The 23,891-nt window shown below is 36.4% G+C and overlaps 1 protein-coding gene across 1 annotated transcript; it reads left to right on the forward strand.

Annotated features, from left to right (window-relative positions):
* The first annotated feature begins 5,362 nt into the window (after positions 1–5,362).
* On the forward strand, positions 5,363–23,561 carry LOC131063483 (uncharacterized). Its single transcript, XM_057997309.2, has 5 exons — positions 5,363–5,734; positions 22,524–22,590; positions 22,682–22,736; positions 22,928–22,982; positions 23,297–23,561. Exons 1-5 carry the CDS (start codon positions 5,486–5,488, stop codon positions 23,384–23,386), a joined length of 516 nt encoding a protein of 171 aa, XP_057853292.1. The 5' UTR covers positions 5,363–5,485; the 3' UTR covers positions 23,387–23,561.
* The last annotated feature ends 330 nt before the right edge of the window (positions 23,562–23,891 follow it).

Consider the following 23,891-nt stretch of genomic DNA (forward strand, 5'->3'; position numbering starts at 1 on the left):
AAAATGAACAATCTATGCAAATTGAAGATAATGAAACCTACGTTTTTGTATTTTGGGATTTTTTGGATCTTTGCGACTACAAACCTAAAGATGAGACCTTGAGAAATTACAATGAAGTCGAGACCTCTAAAGGACAAGATTATGATAGCGTCATGCCTGTGGCTAGATTGATGAGCTTGGGTTTGACCTAATAGTGATTGCAAATGAGAAGGAATGTTGACAAGGTATGACTTCTATGACAATAATGCAAAGTTTGATCTTAAGATTTGATGTTTCTTGGATTCCAAGATTTTGGTTTTATGGTCTTAAGTGTAAAATGAAGATTGATACTAAAGAAGTGATATGATCTATAGTGAAGACAATAATGCCAATAAGTGTACATATGACTTAGGTGAAATGCAAGACATGAAAAGATAATCTATGGTGATAACGAGGACAATGCAAAGATGATTCTAAGATGAAGGAAAGATTATGAATCTATCCTAAGATGTTTTGTATCAAATGAATCTAGGACTCGGGACATATGATGACTTTACGGATTCTCTCTAAGAATGGTTTATATTTGAGGATGACAACTAAGATTTAGGACTTAGGATATGAACTATTATGTAAAGTACTACGAAATGATTTAGGGGAAATGGAAATGGACCTAAGACATGCAAAACTTATGAAGTGAGATAAATAGAATGGGTATAAGACTTGTGCAAAGTTTAAGACTTATTGGGGCAATTATTCAAGCTATTATGAAATTGTTTAAGGAAAATGGAAATGAACCTAAGACTTATGCAAAACTTATGATATGATTCTAGGATGACAAATATGCAAATATGCAACTCTATGGTGGAATCTATATATGGTTGAGACAAGTTTGAGACAATTTGAGATTTTGGATTGTTTGGATTTGTTGGACAAGTTTCTTTGTTTGATTGGTTGGAAATATTTGAAGTCTTTTGGACAAGTTTGGATTTTGAAATGATAATATTTAGCATGAATAGTCATAGAAGACAAAGTTGACAAAGAAGGTTGTTTGTGACTCAACTCTAAAACACACTTAGAGTTTGAGAAAGGGACTTGAATTAGCCCAAATTTTACTAGTATTAACATAAAAAATACTTTTGAAGCATGCACTACCTAGGATGGAAAGAGGATACTACTTGTTGATTCCCCACTCAAATAAATCCAAATATTGAAACAAAGCGGACAACTAGATATATTCATGACAATGGATCCCCTCCATGACATAGGCACACAATTTTTTTTCCTCGAAGATCCAAAGATCTATGAACCAAGGAAAATTTTTGTCTCTACAATGAATAGTAGCAATGTGGGGCAGCTTTAGAGGTCCGATCTCCTACACTAGCAAGCAAAGAGATTTGGGCTACTAAAACATTGGTTTGTAGTAATTATTTGAGGAACAAAGCTGGTATGTGGATGTCGCAAAGAAAGCTACTTATATCTCTTGCAACCCTTATCAGAAGACCTAAATTTAGATTTCACTCCAACCACAAACAATCTTTTGGCAAAGCCTTTTATATAGCAACCTAAAGAGAGATAATGCTTGAAAATTGCTAAGAGGTAATGAAATCACTACAACTATTCCTATTTCGAAATACCCTTGTGAGGTGATGAAATCCCCACATAAATATTTCTCTACTAAAAAAAAAGAAAAGCAGGTGTCGTTATCACATTTCTCTTTCTCCCAAGACCTCAAAGGAAGGTGGAAAGATACTTGATGCAACAATGGGCCCACCCTACAAAATGAGCAAGTGCTTAAAACACGTAAGATAGAGGTTCATTTCCTTTAAATAAAGCAATTGTGAGCTAAGATAAACAAAAGACAATCCACATCAATTCCCATTAATAAAATTCAGTTGTGAGATAATATAATGAAAAGTCGATCGCATAAGTTTGTGTGAGCTTTTAGTCTTTGACAATCGTCCTGTATCAAAAAAATTAGTAGTTTGATTTTTTTAAATCTTCATCCCATAGATTCCAATATGTTGCACAAACTGATTAGTAACCCATGAAACCTTATGATAAAATCAAATTGAAACCTTTGAAAATCAATTAAAAAATCCTAATCTACAAATTGCCTATACTTGCCAATTACGCAGGTTTAGAGACCAATTGCATAGTTCTATTGACCAAGTACACTGCAAGATTGACCAAGTGTGCAACAAGATTGACCAAGCGTGCAATTTCATAGACCAATTGTGCAACTCTTAACTAATCTTGCAAATTAGAGAGAAATTAAGATCAATTTCACAAATTGGTAATGTAAAACAACAAATTAAGAGTGAAATAAGTGAAATTGATGAAAAATAAGTGTAAAATATTATTGAGGAGGTGCGGGAGTTGCTTGAAAATCTAGTCATCATTCTTGTTCTTGTTCTCTTTGCAAAGCTTCTTCGAGGCATCATGCTTTCTCTTCTTCTTCCTAAATAAAGGTGGTTCATCTAAACAACCCAATTAGTAATTGTTCTCCAAGCTAAAACATGCAATTCAAAGATTATGTCTTCTTGCTTATTGTGGAACCCTAAATCAGGTTGGAGTACAGGTGCTTCTTCCTCTTCCTCAACAAGGAGAATTGTCTTGATTCATTTTCGAAGACACACGTTATCAAATCCTCAAAGTATTAGAATAGGTGTTGTTAGGTGCATGTTGTACTTTTGTGTGTAAGAAAAAACACGCATCTCATATATTGTAAGGGTGATGTGCTCGTCAGGTTTGTTGAATAGTCTCTATACTCATTGGAATTTTTGAAAGCGTTTGTTCAATTTCTTGCATTCCACTCTTTGACAATATCCTAGAAATCTAGACTATACTCTACCAGGCATTGCATTTTTTAATTCATTTTTTCAATGATATGAGACAAAACCCTAAACTAAGGATGCAAGACACTTAAAACTAACTAAAGAAAGGCTCAAATCCTATAGGGGCTGTGGAGGAGGTGGTTGAAAAGCTTTGATTCTCTCTTGTTCTCTTTGTCATTATTGTGCTCTTTGTTGTTCAAGTTCTCTTCTCATAGCATCTTCAAGATGTTGGGATCTATCCTCTTCCTCTTTAGTGAAAAAGATAGTACGCATGTATTCAAGATAATTGGTTTTGGTTTTCCATGCAAGGTTGTTTAATCCAGTGATAACGCCCTCTTGGTCAGTTTCAAATCCTAGGTTGGGTTGAAGCACGAGGGTAATGTTCTCACCAGGGAGAACCATCTTGGATCATGTTTGAAATCAAAACCCTCCTATTTGAGCTTATGTGTGATTGCAATTGAGATGAAGAGAGTGAATTGACCTCCTAATTAGATCTAGATGAAGATTGTGAATCAAAATTGAAATCAATTAACCCCTAATTAATATCTAAGTAAAGATTGTAAATTTAAATTGAAATCAACTAACCCCTAATTAAGTTCTACATGAAGATTGTAACTGAAATTGAAATCAATTAATCCCTAATTCAGATCTACGTGAAGATTGTAACTAAAATTGAAATCAATTAACCCCTAATTAAGATCTAGGTGAAGATTGTAACTAAAATTTAAATCAATTAACTTGCATGCATGCATTAGGTCTTTCAAATATGCAAGTCAAAACCCTAATTACTGAAATTTCTGCATGTGACAAATCAAATTAGACAAAACCCTGCATGTCAAAAGTCAGTGATGCAAATGGATAAGCCTAACAAACTGTGCAATTTCTTAGACAACCTGTAAAGTTTTAGTGACCAACCGTGTAACTTTATGAACCAACTGTACAGTTATGTGTGCCAAGTGTGCAATTTTGTGAACCAGCTGCGCAATTTTGGGCATCAACTGCACATGTTTGACCTCTGAGAGCTCGAAAGGTGCAAAAGTTAATTTTTGATAAAAAATCGCTTCTTGGGTACCTGTAAATGATAAAAAACTCACAAAGATATCAATGAGATGCGTAGTTCATGTCGGGTTCACCAGATTTAGATCGAGAAAATCAAGATGGTTAGAAATCAATCAAACCACAACATAATCAAAAAAATCTCAACTTCTTAAATAACTATGCTAATCTATCCTAATCCTAACAATAGAGACATTGAAATGAAAAATGAAAGCTAAAGGCAAATATCACCATTCCTTCAATGTGGTTCCATTGTTCTTTCTTTCTACTCTAATTTGATGTCACTGACATTGTGTAGGTGCAAGTATACATGAAAGCAAGGGTGATATCAAGGAATAATGTGGTTCAAAGATTAAATGAGTTCACCTAAATGAAACTATTAAACTAGATGATTAAATGATTTAACAAAATGAGATTGCTCGAAAGTTAGATTGCCAGATAGAATAACAATGCATGAAAATTAGATTATGGACATAACGACAAAGCTAAAAGTTAGATCATTTGAATGAAGGACATGTTCTCAACTTATAGAAAACCAGAGACTCGATGGATGAACAAGATCAAAAATATTTTTGATTAGATGGACAAACCAAATTAAGCACATAGTAGAGCTGCCATTCGAGGAAGGATGAAGGTAATGAGGAAAAAGTAAAGGAAAAACAACAACAAAAAAAATTGAGGATGCATACCTCATTTTCGAATTTAAATTTAAGATAAATGAGATATTTCCAAAAAGATAGATTTTCAAAAATCAAAGAGGATATTAGGGAAAACCCCATAAAATATCTAAGATATTGTTGCCATTTTCAAAAATTATATATTAAAAAATCTAGCAAGTAATAGGTAGTTACACACCCACAAATAAAATGTTTAATAATTTTTTTATGGTGAGCTTGAGAGGATGGAGGACTACTAATGAATAAATGAATTAGATGTGCAACTATTAAGAAAAAAAGAAAGAAAGATTCAATTATAGCCCATGATACTTGGTCTCTAAATGGGTGTGTACAAATAACTTATAATTATATGGGACTGCCTCATACTTCTTGTAGGAAGCACCTACCTCTGCTACAAACAAGACATACATCTAGGCAGTCAGTTCTTGGGGCAATCTATTCAATGAAGGGTGTCTGGACAAGTTAGGCGCTCTCATCATCATTCTGAACAAGAAAAGGGTTGAAATGCAGAAATTGGTTTGTGAAGGAATCTGTCCCATAGACTATATTTAGCCTCATAGAGGTTAACATAATTTCTTCTTCTTCATCATCATCCCTTACCTCCAAACTTACCTCCAAACAATCTAAAAGACTAAGAATTATAGTCCCAACTTATCTTCAAATTCCTTTTACTATGAATCTTGATTAACCATATTAAATCTTTTATTTTTAAAATAAGAAAGACAGCTGTCAGTCTTCAAGCGATTGTCCGTGCTGGGTAGGTGTAGATATCTTCGCAAACAATTTAACAAAAGAATTGAAAAACAAACTAAACTACATACCTACTTGCGTTAAGCGAGAAAATCGTCCACCACACATCACCAAATGTTGGATTCAACCAATGTTGGTGGGCTTAGTTTTTTAAAAGAAACAGAGAGAGATGGTCAGATAATGCAGTGAATGAGAATGGCAATGGCAACAGCTGGAAGGAGAATTGGTTGGAACGTATTGAAGGGTATCGCCACCAGACATAGGCATGGTGCAAGAATTATTTCTAGTTTCTGTGCTGGGAATATGCACAAGCTTCCTTGTAAATCTGAGTTTAAGTCTATTAAAAGAGGGTTGGCAGCGATGGGAATGGAGGGAGAGACGATTGCTAAACGATGGATGTCATGCTGTTCTCGATTGGATGCTCCTCCTCCTCGTCAGGTATCAAGCGTTTCCTGCGTTTCCTCAATTTTAGAATGTCGGAAACATTTTATGAAGATTGTAAAATTGTTCCAATTCAAATTGCATTTTTTGCACCTCATAATCTCATGATTGTGTATCATGGGACTAAGCTACCCTGCTCCATGGGTATAGCAAGTGCACATAGTGGGTACTTTCCATTTAGAGCTATTTTTTTGTTTTTCGTTTTGTGTTTTTTGTTTTAAATTACGGGCACTGTGTAATCAGGGATCTGGCGCATAGCTTAGAAGACTACATATGGAAAGTGTTGTAAATTTCCACATTTTCCGCTAAGAGCAAACGGAGTGTTAGTTAAAAAAATTCAGGCGTTAGGGAGAATATTTATTAGATAAAGAAGTGCAAATGTTTTGAACATGTTTTATCAAGTGATCCTATGATTTGTGGTTCTCTGGCTGACAGTTGTATTGTGGTTTTACTCATCTTTCGTTGCACAGCCTCAAAATCTTTAGGCTGCAGGGGTATACAGAGTCACGAAGAATAAGTCATCTGGGTTGAGTTCTTAAAATGTTGCACTTGTGAGTAGCAAATTAAACAAAATTTCGAAAAATTGGATAAGATTGTTGGGATGTGAAGCCCAACGGTCAGATGACCTTTTGCCTTCTCTCAACTTTTCGTTCCACAACTGAATATGATTCTATAAATGCCTGTATGTGCAGTCATGTATGATGTAGTATTGGAGATATTGATTAATATAAGTGTTCTTTGCTTTCTAGTGGATGTGGCCAGTAATGTTGAACCACGTTAAAACCTTGCGTCATGCGTTGTCATGTATATTTTTCTGTTTTTTTCCGTTTTAGTTTAATTGTTGAATGTTATCTCTGTTCGTTTTAATCTTCACCATTGGTATCAGAGCCAGATTGGCTTGAGCAGAGATGGAAGACAAAGATGATGATGCTATTGAAGAAATTCTTGATAATTTAGAATCTGCTGATTTTGTTACTGAAGAATTTCTTGATAATTTGGATTTGACTGAAGAGGAGGACGCTGAAGCGGGCTGAAGCGAGCGAGGATGAAGTTGATACCAAGACTCGGGAGGATTATGAAAAAGAAAACTTTATGAGGTTGAAGGAAGAGAATCTCCTACTTACAGACAAACTAATTTGTATGGACTAGAAGTTAATGGTTTTGTGTCACATAATGAATATTGAAAAAGATAACTTTGAGAAAGAATGGGATTTTTGTGAAGAGACCGTATTTCAGCAAGAGGAAAGTGATGGGAAGCTCCTAATAGAGGACTCTTTCCTCACAAAAATGCATGTCTTGTTGATAGGAAAGCCTGTCCTTGGTGGAAAGAATCCACAAGAGGATTCGGGGTGCATGGCGATTGAAGATCCCAGGAGTGCAGGGAATATAGAGCTCAAGGAGGCGGGAGAGAACCTCTGGCTCAAGGCTGCGCAGGATCTAGAAGACTTCGGAAAGGCTGAGAATATGGTCTTTGAGGAAATTGGATTTCAAAAAGAAAAAGAGAGTGATGATTTGTTGATGAAGATTGCAGAAGTAGAGGCAGAGTGGAATGCATTGATTGCAGGTAGTGCACAAGCTTCTGCAAGAAATACAAACAACTCATTTGACATGGAGGCCATTGGTACTGGGTATGGTTATTGAAGCGGTTCTAATGATGGTGGCGAATATGACAGTGCAGCTATGTTTGCATGGAAAGAAGAGAAATCTACAAGAAGGGCTTTCTTGGACAATGTTTACTGTATGGAGAAGCTGATCGGAGAGAGCATATACGAGCAAAGTAATCCTCCAGACTTGATTCCGGAGAAAGATAGAGACGAAGTCATTCCTGAAACCGAAGGGCTTGTGCGTGGTCAGCTAGGTTTCAATGCGAGAACACCCATTATGATTCCCATGAGTAGGTGCACTCTTGGGCATATGACTAGAGAGCCTATTGATGAAAGAATCGAGGTAGACACTAAGTCAGAGGGAGCTATGGTTACCAGGCGCGCAAAGGCAAGAGCCGGCAAGAAGAGGGCCAATGGACCCAAATGCCCGTAGGTAAGATGCTGGAACCTATTTCTGTAAAGGATGGAACCTTGGGTCAACCTTCCAAGAGCATTCTAGCCAGCTCAAGAAAGCCAGTATATTCCAAGGATGACCCTTTTGATTCATCTTCCTGTGATGCACTTGACCGTGGAGGAAGATTCAGGTTCTCTGAGCACTATAACACGGACACACAAACATTTGCCAGTTTCTTTCGGAGGTCTCATATGGGACGAGGAGGCTGTAATAGTAGTTATCAAGGAAGTTTAAGAGGATCTTACTATGGTGGAAGGGCAAATGAAAAGCTGGATGGAAGGGAATTGAAGTGGCCGGTGACTGATCCAGTTGCGTGTAAACAGCTAGCAGAAGTGATAAAGCAATGCGGGGTATTGCTAATACCACACCGATTTGGGTGTCCTTTTAATACTCCGATAGATGTGATTGACTATAATGCGATAATTAAGCATCCCGCGTATATTGGCAAGAGTCCATATGACTCACCTCTTGATTTTGCATAGCGTAGAAGATTGATTTTTAATAATGTCATGACTTATAATTGAGAGGGGCTTGTAGAAGCTGTCGAGTGGTATGCCAGCAGGATTGTTGATGATATGAAGATGTTGAAGGATGAAGGAATGCATTTTAAACCTGGAGGGCGTGGTGTTCTTAAGTTTGTACTTGGTAAAGTAGTAGGAGAGATGTCTTTGATTTTGATTTGGTTTGGAGAAGGCTCATCTGTAGTGTTCTAGAACAGTCTCTGGCAAAATTAAAATCTTCGATGGCTTTGGTTGTAATGTGAGTGTTGAAATGGAAGCAGGGATGTCAGAGTGCATGGCTATACTGGTTGGTCTTCACGGGGTTGATTGTTGGGATGTGAAGCCCAACGGTTAGATGACCTTTCGCCTTCTCCCAACTTTTTGTTCCACAACTGAATATGATTCTATAAATGCTTGTATGTGCAGTCATGTATGATGTAGTATTGGAGATATTGATTAATATAAGTGTTCCCTGCTTTCTAGTGGATGTAGCCAGTAATGGTGAACCACGTTAAAACCTTGCGTCATGCGTTGTCTTGTATATTTTTCTGTTTATTTCCGTTTTAGTTTAATTGTTGAATGTTATCTCTGTTCGTTTTAATCTTCACAAAGATTTGATACTATTTGAGGAATAGAATAATGGAAAGCTGTGCTCATATGTAATGGCCGGGGTTTACTGTCTACAGATCAGTCGGGGAGAGAATGTTCATCCAAACCAGGATGAAGCTGTTAGCTATTTCTCTGTTTTACTGAAAGTGTGACCAGGGTCAAACTTTTTATTTTTCTAGCTAGATAGATTTAGATCCATTGCTAGACATATTCAAAAGTTTCTCTCAAAGATTGCTTTTGTCCCCTCATACTTTTTAAGTTTAAAAATTTAATTTACATTTAGCAGCTCATCGATTAAGTTTGCCAGATTTCAATTAGCTCAGGCCTTCATCTCAGTCTATTTGCTTCATTTGATGTGTGATTTTGGTGGGGTATGTTACAGCACGAGTGAAGCTTTAGCAAATGACTTTTGCCCATCTTTTAAAGAAAAAGTTACACTAATGTATAAAGGTCAGCGAGTATAAAAAGAGAACAATCCTTGAAGAAGTGTACAACAATAAAAAAAGTGGCTTGTGCGTTGGAGACAAAATTATAGGCAAAATTTTTCCCAGGTTCCAGAAGAGACTTTTATATACTGATATAGCACCAACTGATACTAAATAAATTGTTCGAATGTAGAGAATTTGAAGGTGAGAAGTGTATTTATACCATTTTAACCAATACAAGGCATATTTCACAAATATTTCCCTTTATCTAGTTGGTCATACCCTGCACCAGCAGTTTTGATCTTGACCATCAGATTTTTAAAAAATGAGCATTAAAGATGGGCTTTGGAACTAAAGTGTAAAGTCCCCTCCTATTCTGATATGAAATTTCAGATTTTTGGCCCTTAGGGAAATTTTGTCAAACACTTGGCATAAGACTGTTCCAAGACACTTCAGATGTGTTTCAACACTAAAATCTCTTGTTCAATGACTTTATGACTTGCTAAACATTCTAAGATGAAAGTGCAATTGTAATCATTAAAGTTTGGGCTCACTAACATCAAATAGTATGCAGAAATTAAAGGGTACAGCAGTCTGTCATTAGGTCGAACAATTGGTAAACAACAAATAGGAGAAACAATCTTATTGTTCTTTCAATCATGAATCAAATAGGCTTCTCACTAGCCGAGTTACATTAATTGTATTCACCTAATAGACAAATAGATCATGAACACTTTCAGTTTTATCTGCAGACATACGACTGTCATGAACTATTACAATCATGCAATAAAAATTAGACAATGGAGAACCTGGTATACATTTAATGATGTAGGTAGCAACATTGGTGGTCAACAGGCCTCCCAAGTGCCAAATCGATCCTCATACATGGCCGCCATTACTGCTGCAAGACTGAAAGTCTGAGAACACAATGAAAGCTGCCTTCAAACATTCCAAATCGTGCCTCCAAATAATCTGATCTTCTAGAGGATAGCGCCAAACATCTTAGGCCACCTTGGAACAAGCTTGAGCATTGAATGATGAAATCGGTGGTGCATGAAGGGTACGAACCTGCAGAAGTTCGGCCTCCTCCAATAATTAATTCATGCACTCTTCACACCAACAAATGCACCTAACAGCATCGCCTTGGTCATACCTTCAATCCACAATCATTAAATAGAGGAATCGATGCAAGAGTGGCGAGATATGAGTGAAAACAAGGGTACCATGAAGTCTGCAACCTCTGTCAACAGCAAGCCAATAACCCACGATCTGCCTCCAATCAATTTCTGAATCTTCAAATAAAAATATCGCTATCCTCCTAGTTCCAAAATATGCCTCCAATATCAATCTTCATCAAATCTGAAAATTCTGAAATCTTAAGCACATGAGGTCTGATATGAAAAATCTTTAGGCACAAATTGAGAAGCTGAAGTACTCCTCACTCCTTTAGCAACCCCTTAGAGGATCTTTCACCTCCTCAGTTATTCTTGACCAATAGGGAGGTAACGTTCCCTAAGATCTTCTGCGGACAACTAGTGTCTTCACACTCACAAGAGATAACAACCAAACAACTGATGCCTAATGTGTCTTCCCTTTCTTCTATCTATACATTACTTATCACGTCACAATCACCTTCTAGAAGATAAGGTTAGGTACAATTTATATTATTTTATTAAATCATTATAATATACCTTTTTTTAATTAATTAATTAATAAACACCGACACGTCCCCTGATACGTGTTATCTCTTAAATCATCAAAATGTCAATAGATAATGAGATGTGAAGCCTCAAATCGCCACAACATGACCCCCAAAACACTCCTCTTGGCCTACGAGGGTCTGATAATAGACCAATCCCATCAAATATTGAAGTCTAATGTGAAGGGGGCATTACATAAAGCTTATCATCTGGACCATTGGCATCACTAAACATATCCAATTATAATTTGGCAGTATCAAATTAGAGTGATTTTACTGAACCGTTTCAACGATTGAAAGTTTAAACATTTGCATTATGCTTCTATGCTCCATATATGGCTTATCTATTGAGCCAAAATGAAATTTAAGATACTTGTACTTGCTGGTTGTTTTTCCTTCTCACAAGCCGTTATATATTGTAATGATGTATTAGTTTGGAATCACCACTCATTGGAAATCAATCCAGATGAACATTGGTACATTAAGATTATGCTGACTACAATCACTTTACTTGCTATTACCGGCGGCACTTGTTGATGTGTTTTTCATGCACATGCGAACACAGAATAAAATACCAAGGTATCTTATCCTCTCTTGAACAAAGTTTCCCCGAATGCTGAAGATTTCGCCTAAGGATCAATCTAGGAAACTCCAAGGTTTTGGTATGTAGGGTCTCTACGTGTGGATAAGCTCTTGTGGTATGATGTGATTTTGTTGGAATCACAAGGGGACTTACATTCGACTGCATGAGCGTTTAATTTGCTGGAACTTGAATCTTATCTACTGGCTGGAAGATAAAGAAATATCAAAAGATATAGGGTTTGAAGAATCTAATCTAAGACCTAGAATGCAAGAAGATGGATGAACGACTAGGTGGATTCTTATTGGGCTAAGTCTCACCATCAGGTTGAACAATCCGACATCAACTCAGTGCGATCTTCTAAGGGAATTTGAAGATGTTCAAATCGTTACACCATCAAACACTGATCACCATTCAAGTTAATGCATGAACAATAGACGCGTAACGACTCGAGATTAAGCTTATTTTATTCCAGTTGACCATGCAGGGCGCCCTTACAATCAGCAAGAGGCTAGTGGTTTGGACTAGGCGGATTCCATGCGAGTGCATTCAGTAACTTCCTTCATTCAATCTAATTAACCATCATCTAAAATGAAGGTTCAACAAGAGACCATGCATATTGCAAAGAAACGACACATTTCACCATAACTTCAATGAAAATGGAGTTCATTTACAATCAAGGCAACAATGTCTTGCCTTCTCTTCCTAATCTACTCTAATTGCTATTCTATTCACTATTCTAGCTACTAACTCCTAGCTATTAACCTCTATTAACCAACTATTGTATCCTTTACAAATGAAGAGCCAAAGCTTTATATAGGTAGCTCTTTACAATTCAACGGCTCTGATTGATTTACAATCAATGGCTAGGATTACAAGATGAAAACCCTAATTAGGGTTTGTTACAACAAACTCCTTTAGCCAATGAGAAAATTACATTTCATGAATGTGGACCAATAGATGTCAAGGGTAGGTGCCTCGAAGTTTGTGCCATCACTAGTGAGTCAGGTACATTGAATCTAGACATGCTGAGGTGGAGCTATGTGACTGGAGGAATAGTGACTGGGATGCCACCTTGTCTGGCGTTTGCCCTTGCATTGACTTTGATTGATCTTCCTTCATCCTTGATGTACTTAGTGAATGATGTAACCCCTTGACTCTCATATGTTTGATGAAGCTTCCTTATGGTCAGATCACTCCTTAGTAGCCCACTTCGCCTTGAAATGCTTACAAGATCTTTCTTCTGATATCTTGTGGTTTCTCCATGTGGTAGAATGAACATTTTGAGGATAGCTCGCAACTCCTCGAACACTTGAAGTCTTCCAAGGCTTTAGAAGCACCTTGAGTCCTTCTCCATGCATCTGAAGTGTCCTTGATGATGATGGAACTTGAATAGGTCTTCCTTGTCTTGGCTTGATCCTCCTCCATCTTGATTTTATTAATCTGCAAAACAAATAAAGGATGATTAAGTATACATGATATTTTTGTTCTAACATGATATTTCTCACCTTAAATCATCAACAAGAGGGCATTAGAATGAAATTCGCTCAAGATCCTCTCTAGGGATAGGCCCTATAGTGAAATTTGCTCTGGACCCTTTGGAAGGGTCAGGAGCGAAATTGGACAAAGTTGCTCAATTAGACCAAGATCAAATCATTTGCCTCCAAAATTGTTTAAGAATGGGTTTTGCTCAAGGACCTAGTCAAAACATTAGACCTCCAAGGAATTTTGCTCTGAAGGGTCAAGAGCGAAATTTGCATTTTAGCTCAATTTTCATCATTTCTTTGCCTCAAATCTCTTCTTAAGGCAAGAATACATCAATCTTACGCCATAGGGACAACATCTAGGGTTCAAACAAGGAGCAAAATAGTGTTTTAAGAAATTTCGCTTTGGACCTTGGCTAAGGACAGGACTTATAAGGAATTTCACTCTGGACCCTTTGGAAGGGTCAGGAGCGAAATTTGTGATTTAGCTTCAATTCCATCACTTCATTCCCTTAAATCACCAGTGCAAGTACATATCAATTCTTTCCCAACCATGCCTTAGAAATCAAGATCTTGGTCTCAACAAGGAGCAAATAGGGGTTATAGGAAATTTCGCTCTAGACCCTATGGAAGGGTTAGGAGCGAAATTTGCATTTTTGGACAAATTCTTCACATTTTGTGACCACAACTTACTCAACTGCATGCTTAAGGATGCCTATAAGTTCAATCCACCTCAATCAACACTAGGCTTGATACAAAATTGGGAGTAAAAGGAGTTTTTAGGAATTTCGCTTTGGACCCTTTGGAAGGTTCAGGAGCTTGAAAAAATTTCGCTTTGGACCCTTTGGAAGGGTCAGGAGCAAAATTTGCATTTTAGGCCTAATTCTTCCACCTTTTCACCCCTCAATTGCTTCCAAGGCATGATGACATCCTAACTAAGGCTTCAAGGCACAAAATTTAGTTCAAATTTGAAGCAAAGGGAGGATTCTATAAAATTTTGCGTTGGACCCTTTGGAAGGGTCAAAAGCGAATTTTGTCTTTTGACCTCAAATCCATCATTGCCTTCACTTCCATTCAGTTCCTAAGGCAAGTATATTTCCATCCTCTCTCCACCATGTCCTAGGAACAAAGATCTTGGCTTGAACAAGGAGGAAAATAGTGTTTTAAGAAATTTCACTCTGGACCCTTTGGAAGGGTCAGGAGCGAAATTCTTCCTTAGGCTCATTTCACACTTCTTTTCTCCTTTCTTTGCCTTGAATTTAACTTGTCAAACCTCCTTCTATCACCATCAAGTCATCTTGCTCTCAAAGTGGTGTCCATTTCAAGGTTTTGGTGAGGAAAAAAGGTTTCCTAAGAATTTCGCTCTAGACCCTTTGGAAGGGTCAGGAGTGAAATTCATGTTTTACTTGATTTTCCTTCACAAAACTCCATTTCTCATCCTTTAATCATTAAAAATAAGTCTTTTGCCTTCAAAAAATGCTTGGGAATGAATTAGTTTGTAGGTTTGAGCAATGTATAATGCTTTATGGAGAAATTCACTCTGGACCCTTTGAAAGGGTCAGGAGCAAAATTCTCTTTTTGGCTCAATTCTCATCCATTAATCATTCATCTTTGCTTTAGACTTGATCCTTCGAATCCTTTCCTTGCCATGTATGTCCACTGTTTGATGTCTTTAGTGAAGAAATAGGTCTTTTGGGGAATTTCGCTCTGGACCCCTTGGAAGGGTCAGGAGCTTGAAATTTTTTTGCTCTGGACCCTTTGGAAGGGTCAGGAGCGAAATTTGCAATTATGCTCAAATTCCTCAACTTTCATCACTTCACTTTGTTTCACACATCAATTCTCTCTTCATAACGTCATAAGGACAAGGTTTATGAGGCAAATTAAGACCAGGAAGGGAGATATTAGGAAATTCGCTCTGGACCCTTTGGAAGGGTCGGAAGCGAATTAGAAGAATTAGCCTTAGATACCACCCAAACACTCAAACTTCACCCTCATTCATGTTGTTCTTACCTCAAAACAGGGTAACAAACCACCTTGAAGGAGTTCCTGGCTCAAAAGTTGGATTACAAGGACATATATACCATTTCACCTAGGTATCTTTGGAAGGACAGGACCTATCCAAGAATTTCGCTCTGGACCCTTTGGAAGGGTCAGGAGTGAAATTCATGTTTTAGGCTAAATTTCTTCATTTTTCCCTCAACTTTGTTCTTAGACTTGGTTTTTAGATCCTTCCTTCTTCTTAATCAAATCCATTTGCCTTCAAGGTGATGTCAATTCAATGCTTTTGATGACAAATTAGGTCTTTCTAAGGATTTTGCTCTGGACCCTTTGGAAGGGTCAGGAGCGAAATTTGTCCTTTAGGCTCAAATCTTGACCTTTTCATCAAATTTCCATATCCAAGCTTATCCAAGGCATCTCCAAAGGTGAACTCAAGCTTATTTCCCTCAAATCTATGCCTTAAAGTGAAAGTTTTGTCTAGAATAGGAGTCAAAAGGGAGCTAAGGAAGATTTCGCTCTGGACCCTTTGGAAGGGTCAGGAGTGAAATTTGCAAAAAAATGCTCAGATTCCTCAACTTTCTCCAAATTTCCAAGTCTAGACCTGATCATTAGGCATTTCTCAAGGATAAATAGGTCAGCTTCACATCAATCAATGCCTAGAACTTCATCATTCATCAACTGGACCAATCTCAAACCCTCAAAGATGATATTCACTCACAAAGCTTCATTGACTTCCTCAAACTCAAACAAGACATAACCTAGCAACAAGAGCAAAGCCTGACATAGGGAAGGCTTTCAAAGAGACTCTGACCTGGACCATCTACTGACCAATTTGAACTCAAGCAAACCCTGCTATCCTAATGATCTTTCTGACAACTCTCCAATGCAAAGGCTAATAGCCAAGACCAGACAACCAAACAAAGAAAACTAACCCTAGAAAGCAAAAAGTAGGGGTCCCCATTTGCAATGGGGCGATGTGTGAATACGTCACAACAGCACTGTAGTAAATTCACAAATATATATCATTCATGTGCAAGTCTGGCACAAGATTTTTTACTATTGGAGGCTGCAGGTAATCGTATTCATTGCTTGTGATGGGAGGATCTGCACTAACTGCTTTTGTTGTTTGCATAACAGAATTTTATTGACAATTGTAGGAAAATTCATCAAAGAAAACAGACAATATAGAAGAAGTGAATTTTGATTGAGTAGGCACATATTTTTGATGTATACATCAGAAAAATTTATTTTAATCTAATATGATAACAAGATCTTTTATCCACCTCGTTTGATATTTAATTTATCCTCATCAAAAACTGCAATTACTTTCCTTTGTTTGACCTTCATTCTTTTTGAGAATTGTATTGGTGATTCAAGACAGTGGAATGTGTGCCAACTTCAAACTCTTATCTCAAAAATGACACATAATGCATGTCATGTAAAGGATTACCAGATAACAATTCAGAACCACCCAAGAAAGCATCTTTTCATATATATTTCATTTCTGTAAGTACCCTTAGCCTTAGTATCTGTTCCATTTCTACAGATACCGTGTTAACTTTAGAGGAAATGACCTTTTAACTTTCACATGTTTTATTTGCTGAGAAGAATTTATCCTCAACGTTGAGACATTAGATATAAATTTTTTATTCTTGACATACTCAATGGCTTTGAGCAGCATTTCAAGATAGTTGGAAGATTTTTAACCTTGTACTTATCATCCGAGTTCTTCAAGGATTTAAGAGTCCAGATTTTGTGGCGAAATAATAGCAGATATAGAGCATGCTCTATTTTTCATGGGAAGCAACAAATGGACCATGGAGGATAAAGTATAAATGAGCTCCTGCATCTAGCTTATTGTTTGTTTTTGAACCACTTTGATAAATGTAGTAATGATATCTTAGGCTGCAGGAAGTTGGAAGCAGAAAAAGAGATATGATTTGATAAACAATATTCACACTAACATATTTTCACACAAAAGCTGAAATGATATGTGGACGCTATTTTTTTTTGCTATTATACCTAGAAGGCCCAAGAGCCATAAAAAAAATAGTATCAGTATGATATGTCCATTGGTCTCCAAGACCCCAGAGAAACAGCAGAGTCATATACAAAGCCCCCAAGCCAAGCTACGGCAAACTCTCCCCTATCAAAGAGGACCCAAAAAAAAAACAGAGTCATACAGTATATCTAGGGATGGGGTAAATTACATAGCCCCAGGTATTCCACCCATACCCTTAATTTCACATTTACAGAAAACCATTTTCAAAGCACAATAACAATAGACATTACTAGGAGCTGGAATAACCATAACATCATCAGTATCCTTGCTATCACAGCAATCCGAAAATTCCACCACAATGTCCTCTGGAAGCACCATCTTAAAACTCTTTGCAATCTCCTCCACAGCCTGTTGAAGACAGGCCTGCCTTTGTTTCACCTTATGCAGGTGGTCAAGGATATAGTCAATGAAACATGCCAAATCATTTTCCAATTTATCAATGTTGTCATGAACCAGAAACAAACCAGCTGCAGAAGACAACATAGAAGCCCTGCTCAGAGATTGGGTGGTGTCGAACACATTCCTCCTCCCCCTCAAAGGTCCTGGGTTTAGCATCAAAGTTGACATGGCTTCCCTGATTCCCATGCTCAGAGCACCATCAATGTCCTTCACCAACTCCCAGACATGCACCAACCAGAGCCAAAGATCAGGGTTTGAAACCTTCTGTTCGATGAATGCCATGAAATCAACTACCACCTCTTCACCAGTGAGTTGCCACTTCCGAGTTTTCTTCAACACTCTTCCGGCTTCCCACATTGCCCTTCATCTTCTTACCCTGATTACGCCAACATTTACTGCCGCTGCCACCACCCTCAGAAGCCATGACAACCCATAAACACCAGTCCCTCCCAATTGCCCCAAAACTAAATAACCACCACTCCATGCTGTTGCCAGCATGCAAAATAAAAGCCATATTAAAATAATGATTATGGTCCCATCCTTCCAATGATCTAAACATCAAATCACTCTTCATTTCTCAAAACTTCATTCCCATTATCATGTCAAATATGTGGAAGCTATTGAGTATAAACAGATGTAACACTGTAAAGCTATGTTACCCCGACTTTCCGGGACGGGGACGGCAGGATGAGTTTCCAGGATGGCAAATATTTTTGCCAATTTCGTGGACAGCGAGGGGACAGCTATATAAAATATAGGGAAAATTTAAAATATATAGGGAAATTTAAATTTTCATATGAAAAATAGATGAAGCATGTATATATACGTTATATTCATATGAAATCATGGATAAAGCAGCCATATGTACATTATAGAACCTTAAAATACCACATTTGTGTTCAAAATTCATTGTCAATACTCAATATGCATTCAGAATTCAGAATTCATTGTCAATACTCAATATGCATTCATAATTGAAAATTCATTGTCAATGTGCCAGCACTTGTTTGATTTGCTGAAAATTTGATTGCTTTGCTTAAACAATTATCGTCGGAAATAATTGTTTTTATTGCCTGTATTGCATATCCTTCCCTTTTAAATATATGAATATCATATGGTAAGAGATGAAATATTTATATCGTTCCCTTCTAAAGTTTTAAATATATCATATAGTCAAAACATGAAATATGGCCTGATATGAAACATAAATATTTATCATTGCCTTATATTAATAATTTATTGCAGTCTTGATCTTCAGATTATATTAAATTTTAATACAAGGCAACGATACTATGAATTATCTCATAGTCAAGATTTATATTAATAATTTAATATCGTTGCCTTTAAAATTTTTAATAATTGGAATGATTTAGGGCAAATAATTTGGGGCCCACGTTAGGAATTTTTTTTTTTTAAATTGACATTTTTAAAAAAATTTTAACTAGCCCCAACCGTGGGGGATGTCCAGCCGTCCCCCTCCTTCCCCGGGACGTATGGACATCCCCCATTGCTGGGGCAAACATCCCCCCGTTTCTGGGATGTGCCCAGCAAATTCCCACATTTTGGGGACGGGGTAGCTATAAAGTTATATATGACAATGGACAAGCACTTTTGAATTGGAGGGAAAAGCTCAGGAACGCAAACATGTCTGTAGCTTCCATGGTAGAAATTTTCAGAAAAAAACTTAAAATTTAATGGTAACTTACTAACTGGCAAGGTAGTTTAACACTTTAGAAAATTGACCTGTGATTTTTAACATATTTACTCTGTTTTTATGCAAAGGTGTCCTTAGCGTCTATGGTAGATTTTTGCAGAAAAAAATAATGGCAGCTGGCAAGGTAGATTAGAATCTAGATGACTGGCCTACAGTTTTCAACATATTTGTCCATTGTCTTTCATGGGAAAATTACAGGGAAGAGAATAACTTTAGCATTAATTAAATAGGACATGCATGATACAAAGCATCCTTAATCATCAATGCTCTTGTGTATTCTGACTTTGAGTTATACTTATCACTAATCTGTAAACAAGGAGGATATTCCTCACACTGCAATTAGAAATGGATATGTGAAAAAATGATCTCAACAAATGCTCAACACCCTCTACACATCACCTCAAATTCATGTCAAATCAACAAAAGAAACATGTATAGGAAGGCCAAAACACGAGTCATCTCAGCAGACTGAAATAACAGATAAGAAACAAATAGTAATGCATCATTTTAACAAACGATATTTCCCCCAGTGCCAAATACTGGGTTAGAAATTCCAGCTCTAGAGAGAAAATGCTCTCGGTTCCACCATCAAAAAGGTTGAGTGTAGATGTTACATTGCCTCCATAGCATCCATGAGCTTACATGACAAGTCTGAAGCCCCTACCACACCTGCAACTACACTCCAAACATGAACAGACTAACAAGTATGTTTGCAACAGTCACAAGGTGGACTAAAACCACCATAGAAATGAGAGCCAACCCCATTTAAGTTGTGAGAGAGCACTATATGCTTGCCAGTGAGTCATAGTTTTGAGAGCAATCAATATTGTCGCAGTGATTTCTGGATTTGACCATGTGAATCTTTTTTATTACCAACGTTTCAGATCAAACACCATGATCCATCATCAAGGTAAGATAGCAAGTGAAGAGAGAAATAATGATAGTAACAGACCAAGGAGATTAAATAGATGAGGGAGAGGAAGGCCAAGCTAGGAAGGCACACAAATCTAGGAGAGAAAAGTGAGTGAGGGTAGAGAAACAACAAGAAAATAAAAAACTCACAAAGAAATTAGGAACCATATAATATTAATGTATGAATATATGTAGAATGAATATATTTGAGCAAAAAATGAAATGCAACTTATAAAGAAAATAATAAGGAAACAATTATATAACAGAAATTAAATATATATGTATGTATGTATAAGAAAAACACAAAAAGAAGAAATTAAATAAAAGAAATAAAATTAAGATGAGGAAAGACAAAACACAAAAAAAAGAAAAAAGGACAAATAAAAAGAAGACAACTTCTTCAGGAGGAAGCTCATAGAAGCCATTGAAATCCACAATCACCTGTCCAACTTAATTGGGATAATGGTTGGAATTTAAGTTCCACCTGACATCCGCTGTTAATGTCTTCTTAAGGAACTGAGATCTCCCACCCTCTAGAGCCCCTCTCGTTTGGCTTGTCTTTCGTGTATCCCCTTCCATCCTTGCCTTTACTTCCCTCCCCCTGGTAGGTGTTGTCCCTTCTTTTTGCTTTCAATTTCTTTTTCTTTTTCGTTGTATTCCCTTTTCGTTGTTCCTTTATTGTCTTGCTTAGTTTTTTTATTTCCTTTTATCTTCTTTTTTTTCTCTCTTTCTATTTTTTATTCTTCATTTTTTTTTCGTTTTTATTTATTTGTTTTTCTTGTCCTTATATATATATAATATTTTTTTTGTCTACGTCTTCTTTCTTTTTTTCATTTCCTTTTGTCCCTTTCTATTTGTCCTCTCTTTTTTGTTTTTTTTTGTTTTGTCTTACCTTTTCTTAATTTTATTTCTTTTATTTAATTTCTTCTTTTTGTGTTATATATATATATATATATTTGTTTCTTTTATTATTTTCTTTATTAGTTGCATTTCATTTTTTGTTCTTATATTTTCATTCTACATATATTCATACGGTTCCTAATTTCTTTGTGAGTTTTTTAATTTCTTGTTGTTTCTCTTACTCTACCCTCTCACACTTTTCGCTCCTAGATTCGTGTGCCCTCCTAGGTTGGCCTTCCTCTCCCTCATCTACTTAGTCTCCTTGGTATGCTATTATCATTGTTCCTCTCTTCTCTTGCTATCTTACCCTGATGATGGACCATGGTGTTGATCCGAAACATTTGTAATAAAAAAGATTTACACATGTAAATTTCATTTTTTAAGTAAACAAGATAGCAAAATAACCTTTTGGTCTGTTCGTCATCACTATCTTGCCTTTAACCTAAAGTACTTATCCTATATCAAAGCATATCGACCCATAAATCTTCATGTCAGGTATCTCTCAACCAGACGTGACTCATGGAAACTTCCTCTGCTTTTTGATAGCATATTGTCTGATATTTTGTACATCACCCTTTGATTTCTGCTATCTTGTGTTCTGCTGCAGATTAGGGAGAGCTGTGACTATTAGGACTTTACTGTAGGATAAGGAAGATGATAAGGGGGCTGGAGTTCCACAAGATCTGCCATGGTAGAGAGTTCTCAGTTCAGTGTAGGTATAATTAGTAATTACAGTTCTAATGCTTGCCCTCAATAAAGAGTTCATTAGATACTTATTTAGAACGAGTCCAGGCAGTGAGCTTCATTTTCACAGTAAATAAATACAGGTCTTCAATTTTACTCTCTTAGAACCTTGATTCCAGGATGAATGAATTTCCCGAGATCAAAATATGCTTAGTAAATGTCATCATTGACTAATAATGTAACTGTAAAACGAAAATTGGATACTCTAGTGATGACTGATGCACTAAAAACAATTCAAATGGATTCCAGTCTGAAAGGTAGACTGCCGTTCTGAAATGAAAAAGAGATATAATTCTGATGTTATGCTGATAGCTGGATCATGGGAGGCTTCAAGTTGATATATATTTCAAAATGTATGCAAGTTAAGAAATGAATAAAACCTCTATAGTTTAGTAACTTCAGTTCATGTTTTAGCAATGTCTTCAATAAAAGATTTAACCAAGAAGTTGGAGATGACCAAACTTTGCTTCTCTCAATAAGGATACTAGGTGGTCTTGAGAAAATGTTTGCATAGTGAACGTTCCTCACTGCAATTTTATTTTTCCAATCTCAGGAAAGGTTGATTCTTTTCTGTTTGATATAAACAAAGTGCTTCACGTTTTCTGCAAGTTGCAACAAATATAATTTGCATTGCATCATAAACAATCTCATACTTTTGTAGGTTTAGTTTGTATAATGGATGGCTTGATTGTACCTTGACAGGTCATGATTGAGTATAGTGAAGAAGGAGATAACACAGATTATTTCATTCAGATAGCAGATGCAATAGGTAAACTCTGTGTGTGTGGTGCTGCAACTTAGATTACAGATAATTTCTAAAGACTCACAAAAAATTTCTTTTGTTTCTTGTTACATCCCAGAGGAAGCTTACCCTGAGGTAGTAGTTCTTGGAAACCCAGAAGACATGCTATCCAGGTGAGATCAATGGCAGCTCACTGTTATTCCCTCTAGATGTGTAAGAGATTAGAAGCAGATTTTTGTTCATGATTCTTTGATCACTTTGTTGGGAATAGGAACTAGTTCTAACTTATATATGAACTTTCTTCTTGACCTTTTTGGCTTTTAGTGTGTTAATGCACCTATTACTTTGGCCTGCTTCATTTCAGGAAGGGCTCATTTGAGGTTACTATGGATGGCCAACTGCTGTTTTCTAAGCTAAAAGTAAGACATCCTCTCCAATCTCTGTAGTTGTTTGTTTTAACTTCTGTCTTTTAAGCTTTAAGAAAGCCATCTGCTCAAATCTTACTACTAGTTAATTGTAATGTTTATCGTCTTTTTATACCTATGATTTCTCTCTACATTTGTCTATATGTTTTATTGTTTCGCGCGTATCCTTGGCTATTCCTGTTCCTTGTATTTTCATTATATGTTCTGTAAACATGGTTTCTGGAGAAAATAGAAATGCATCCATGTATTCACAATATTAGGGTGTCTTTCATCTTATATTACTTATTGTTTTTGATGGACCTTTGAAGGAAAACCGTTTACCAAATATCAAGGAGATCCTAGTTGCAATTGATGCTTTGCCTCTTCCCTGCCAACAGGAAGTTTGCTCATCAGCTTAATTAGCATTCAGATAGTGGCTTGTAGGCTGTACTTATACTTTTATGAAGTGCATCATGGCTAAACTGATGATGATAGATATCAATTTGTAAATTATGATTATATACCTGTAAAGGTATCTACTAATGAAATATACAACTCCTATCTATAGAACAAATGAATATCTTTTTAATTGCATATTACACATAATCATTTCCAAGTTAAAAAAAGGTTAATTAGATCATCACCATAGAGATCAATTATGAATTGTTTTAAAGTTATTTAGCAAAAGTGGTTTAGTTTTTTATATAAGCCTTTATAATCTTAATGTTGTATTTATAACATTGAAGCGTGTCAGTGTCACATACATATGTGTACTTATTTTGAACATAAAAATATTCTTAATATTTAAGGAGGATATCCTAATTTCATGAATGTAAAATTAAATTAGCAATATGAATTTTATTTATTTTTAAATCTGTAAGGATAAATTTATGCAGCAGCTTCTTCTTCCTAGTCTTAAATAAG

The sequence above is a fragment of the Cryptomeria japonica genome, chromosome 5 (genome assembly GCF_030272615.1).
Source record: "Cryptomeria japonica chromosome 5, Sugi_1.0, whole genome shotgun sequence".
NCBI lineage: Eukaryota > Viridiplantae > Streptophyta > Pinopsida > Cupressales > Cupressaceae > Cryptomeria > Cryptomeria japonica.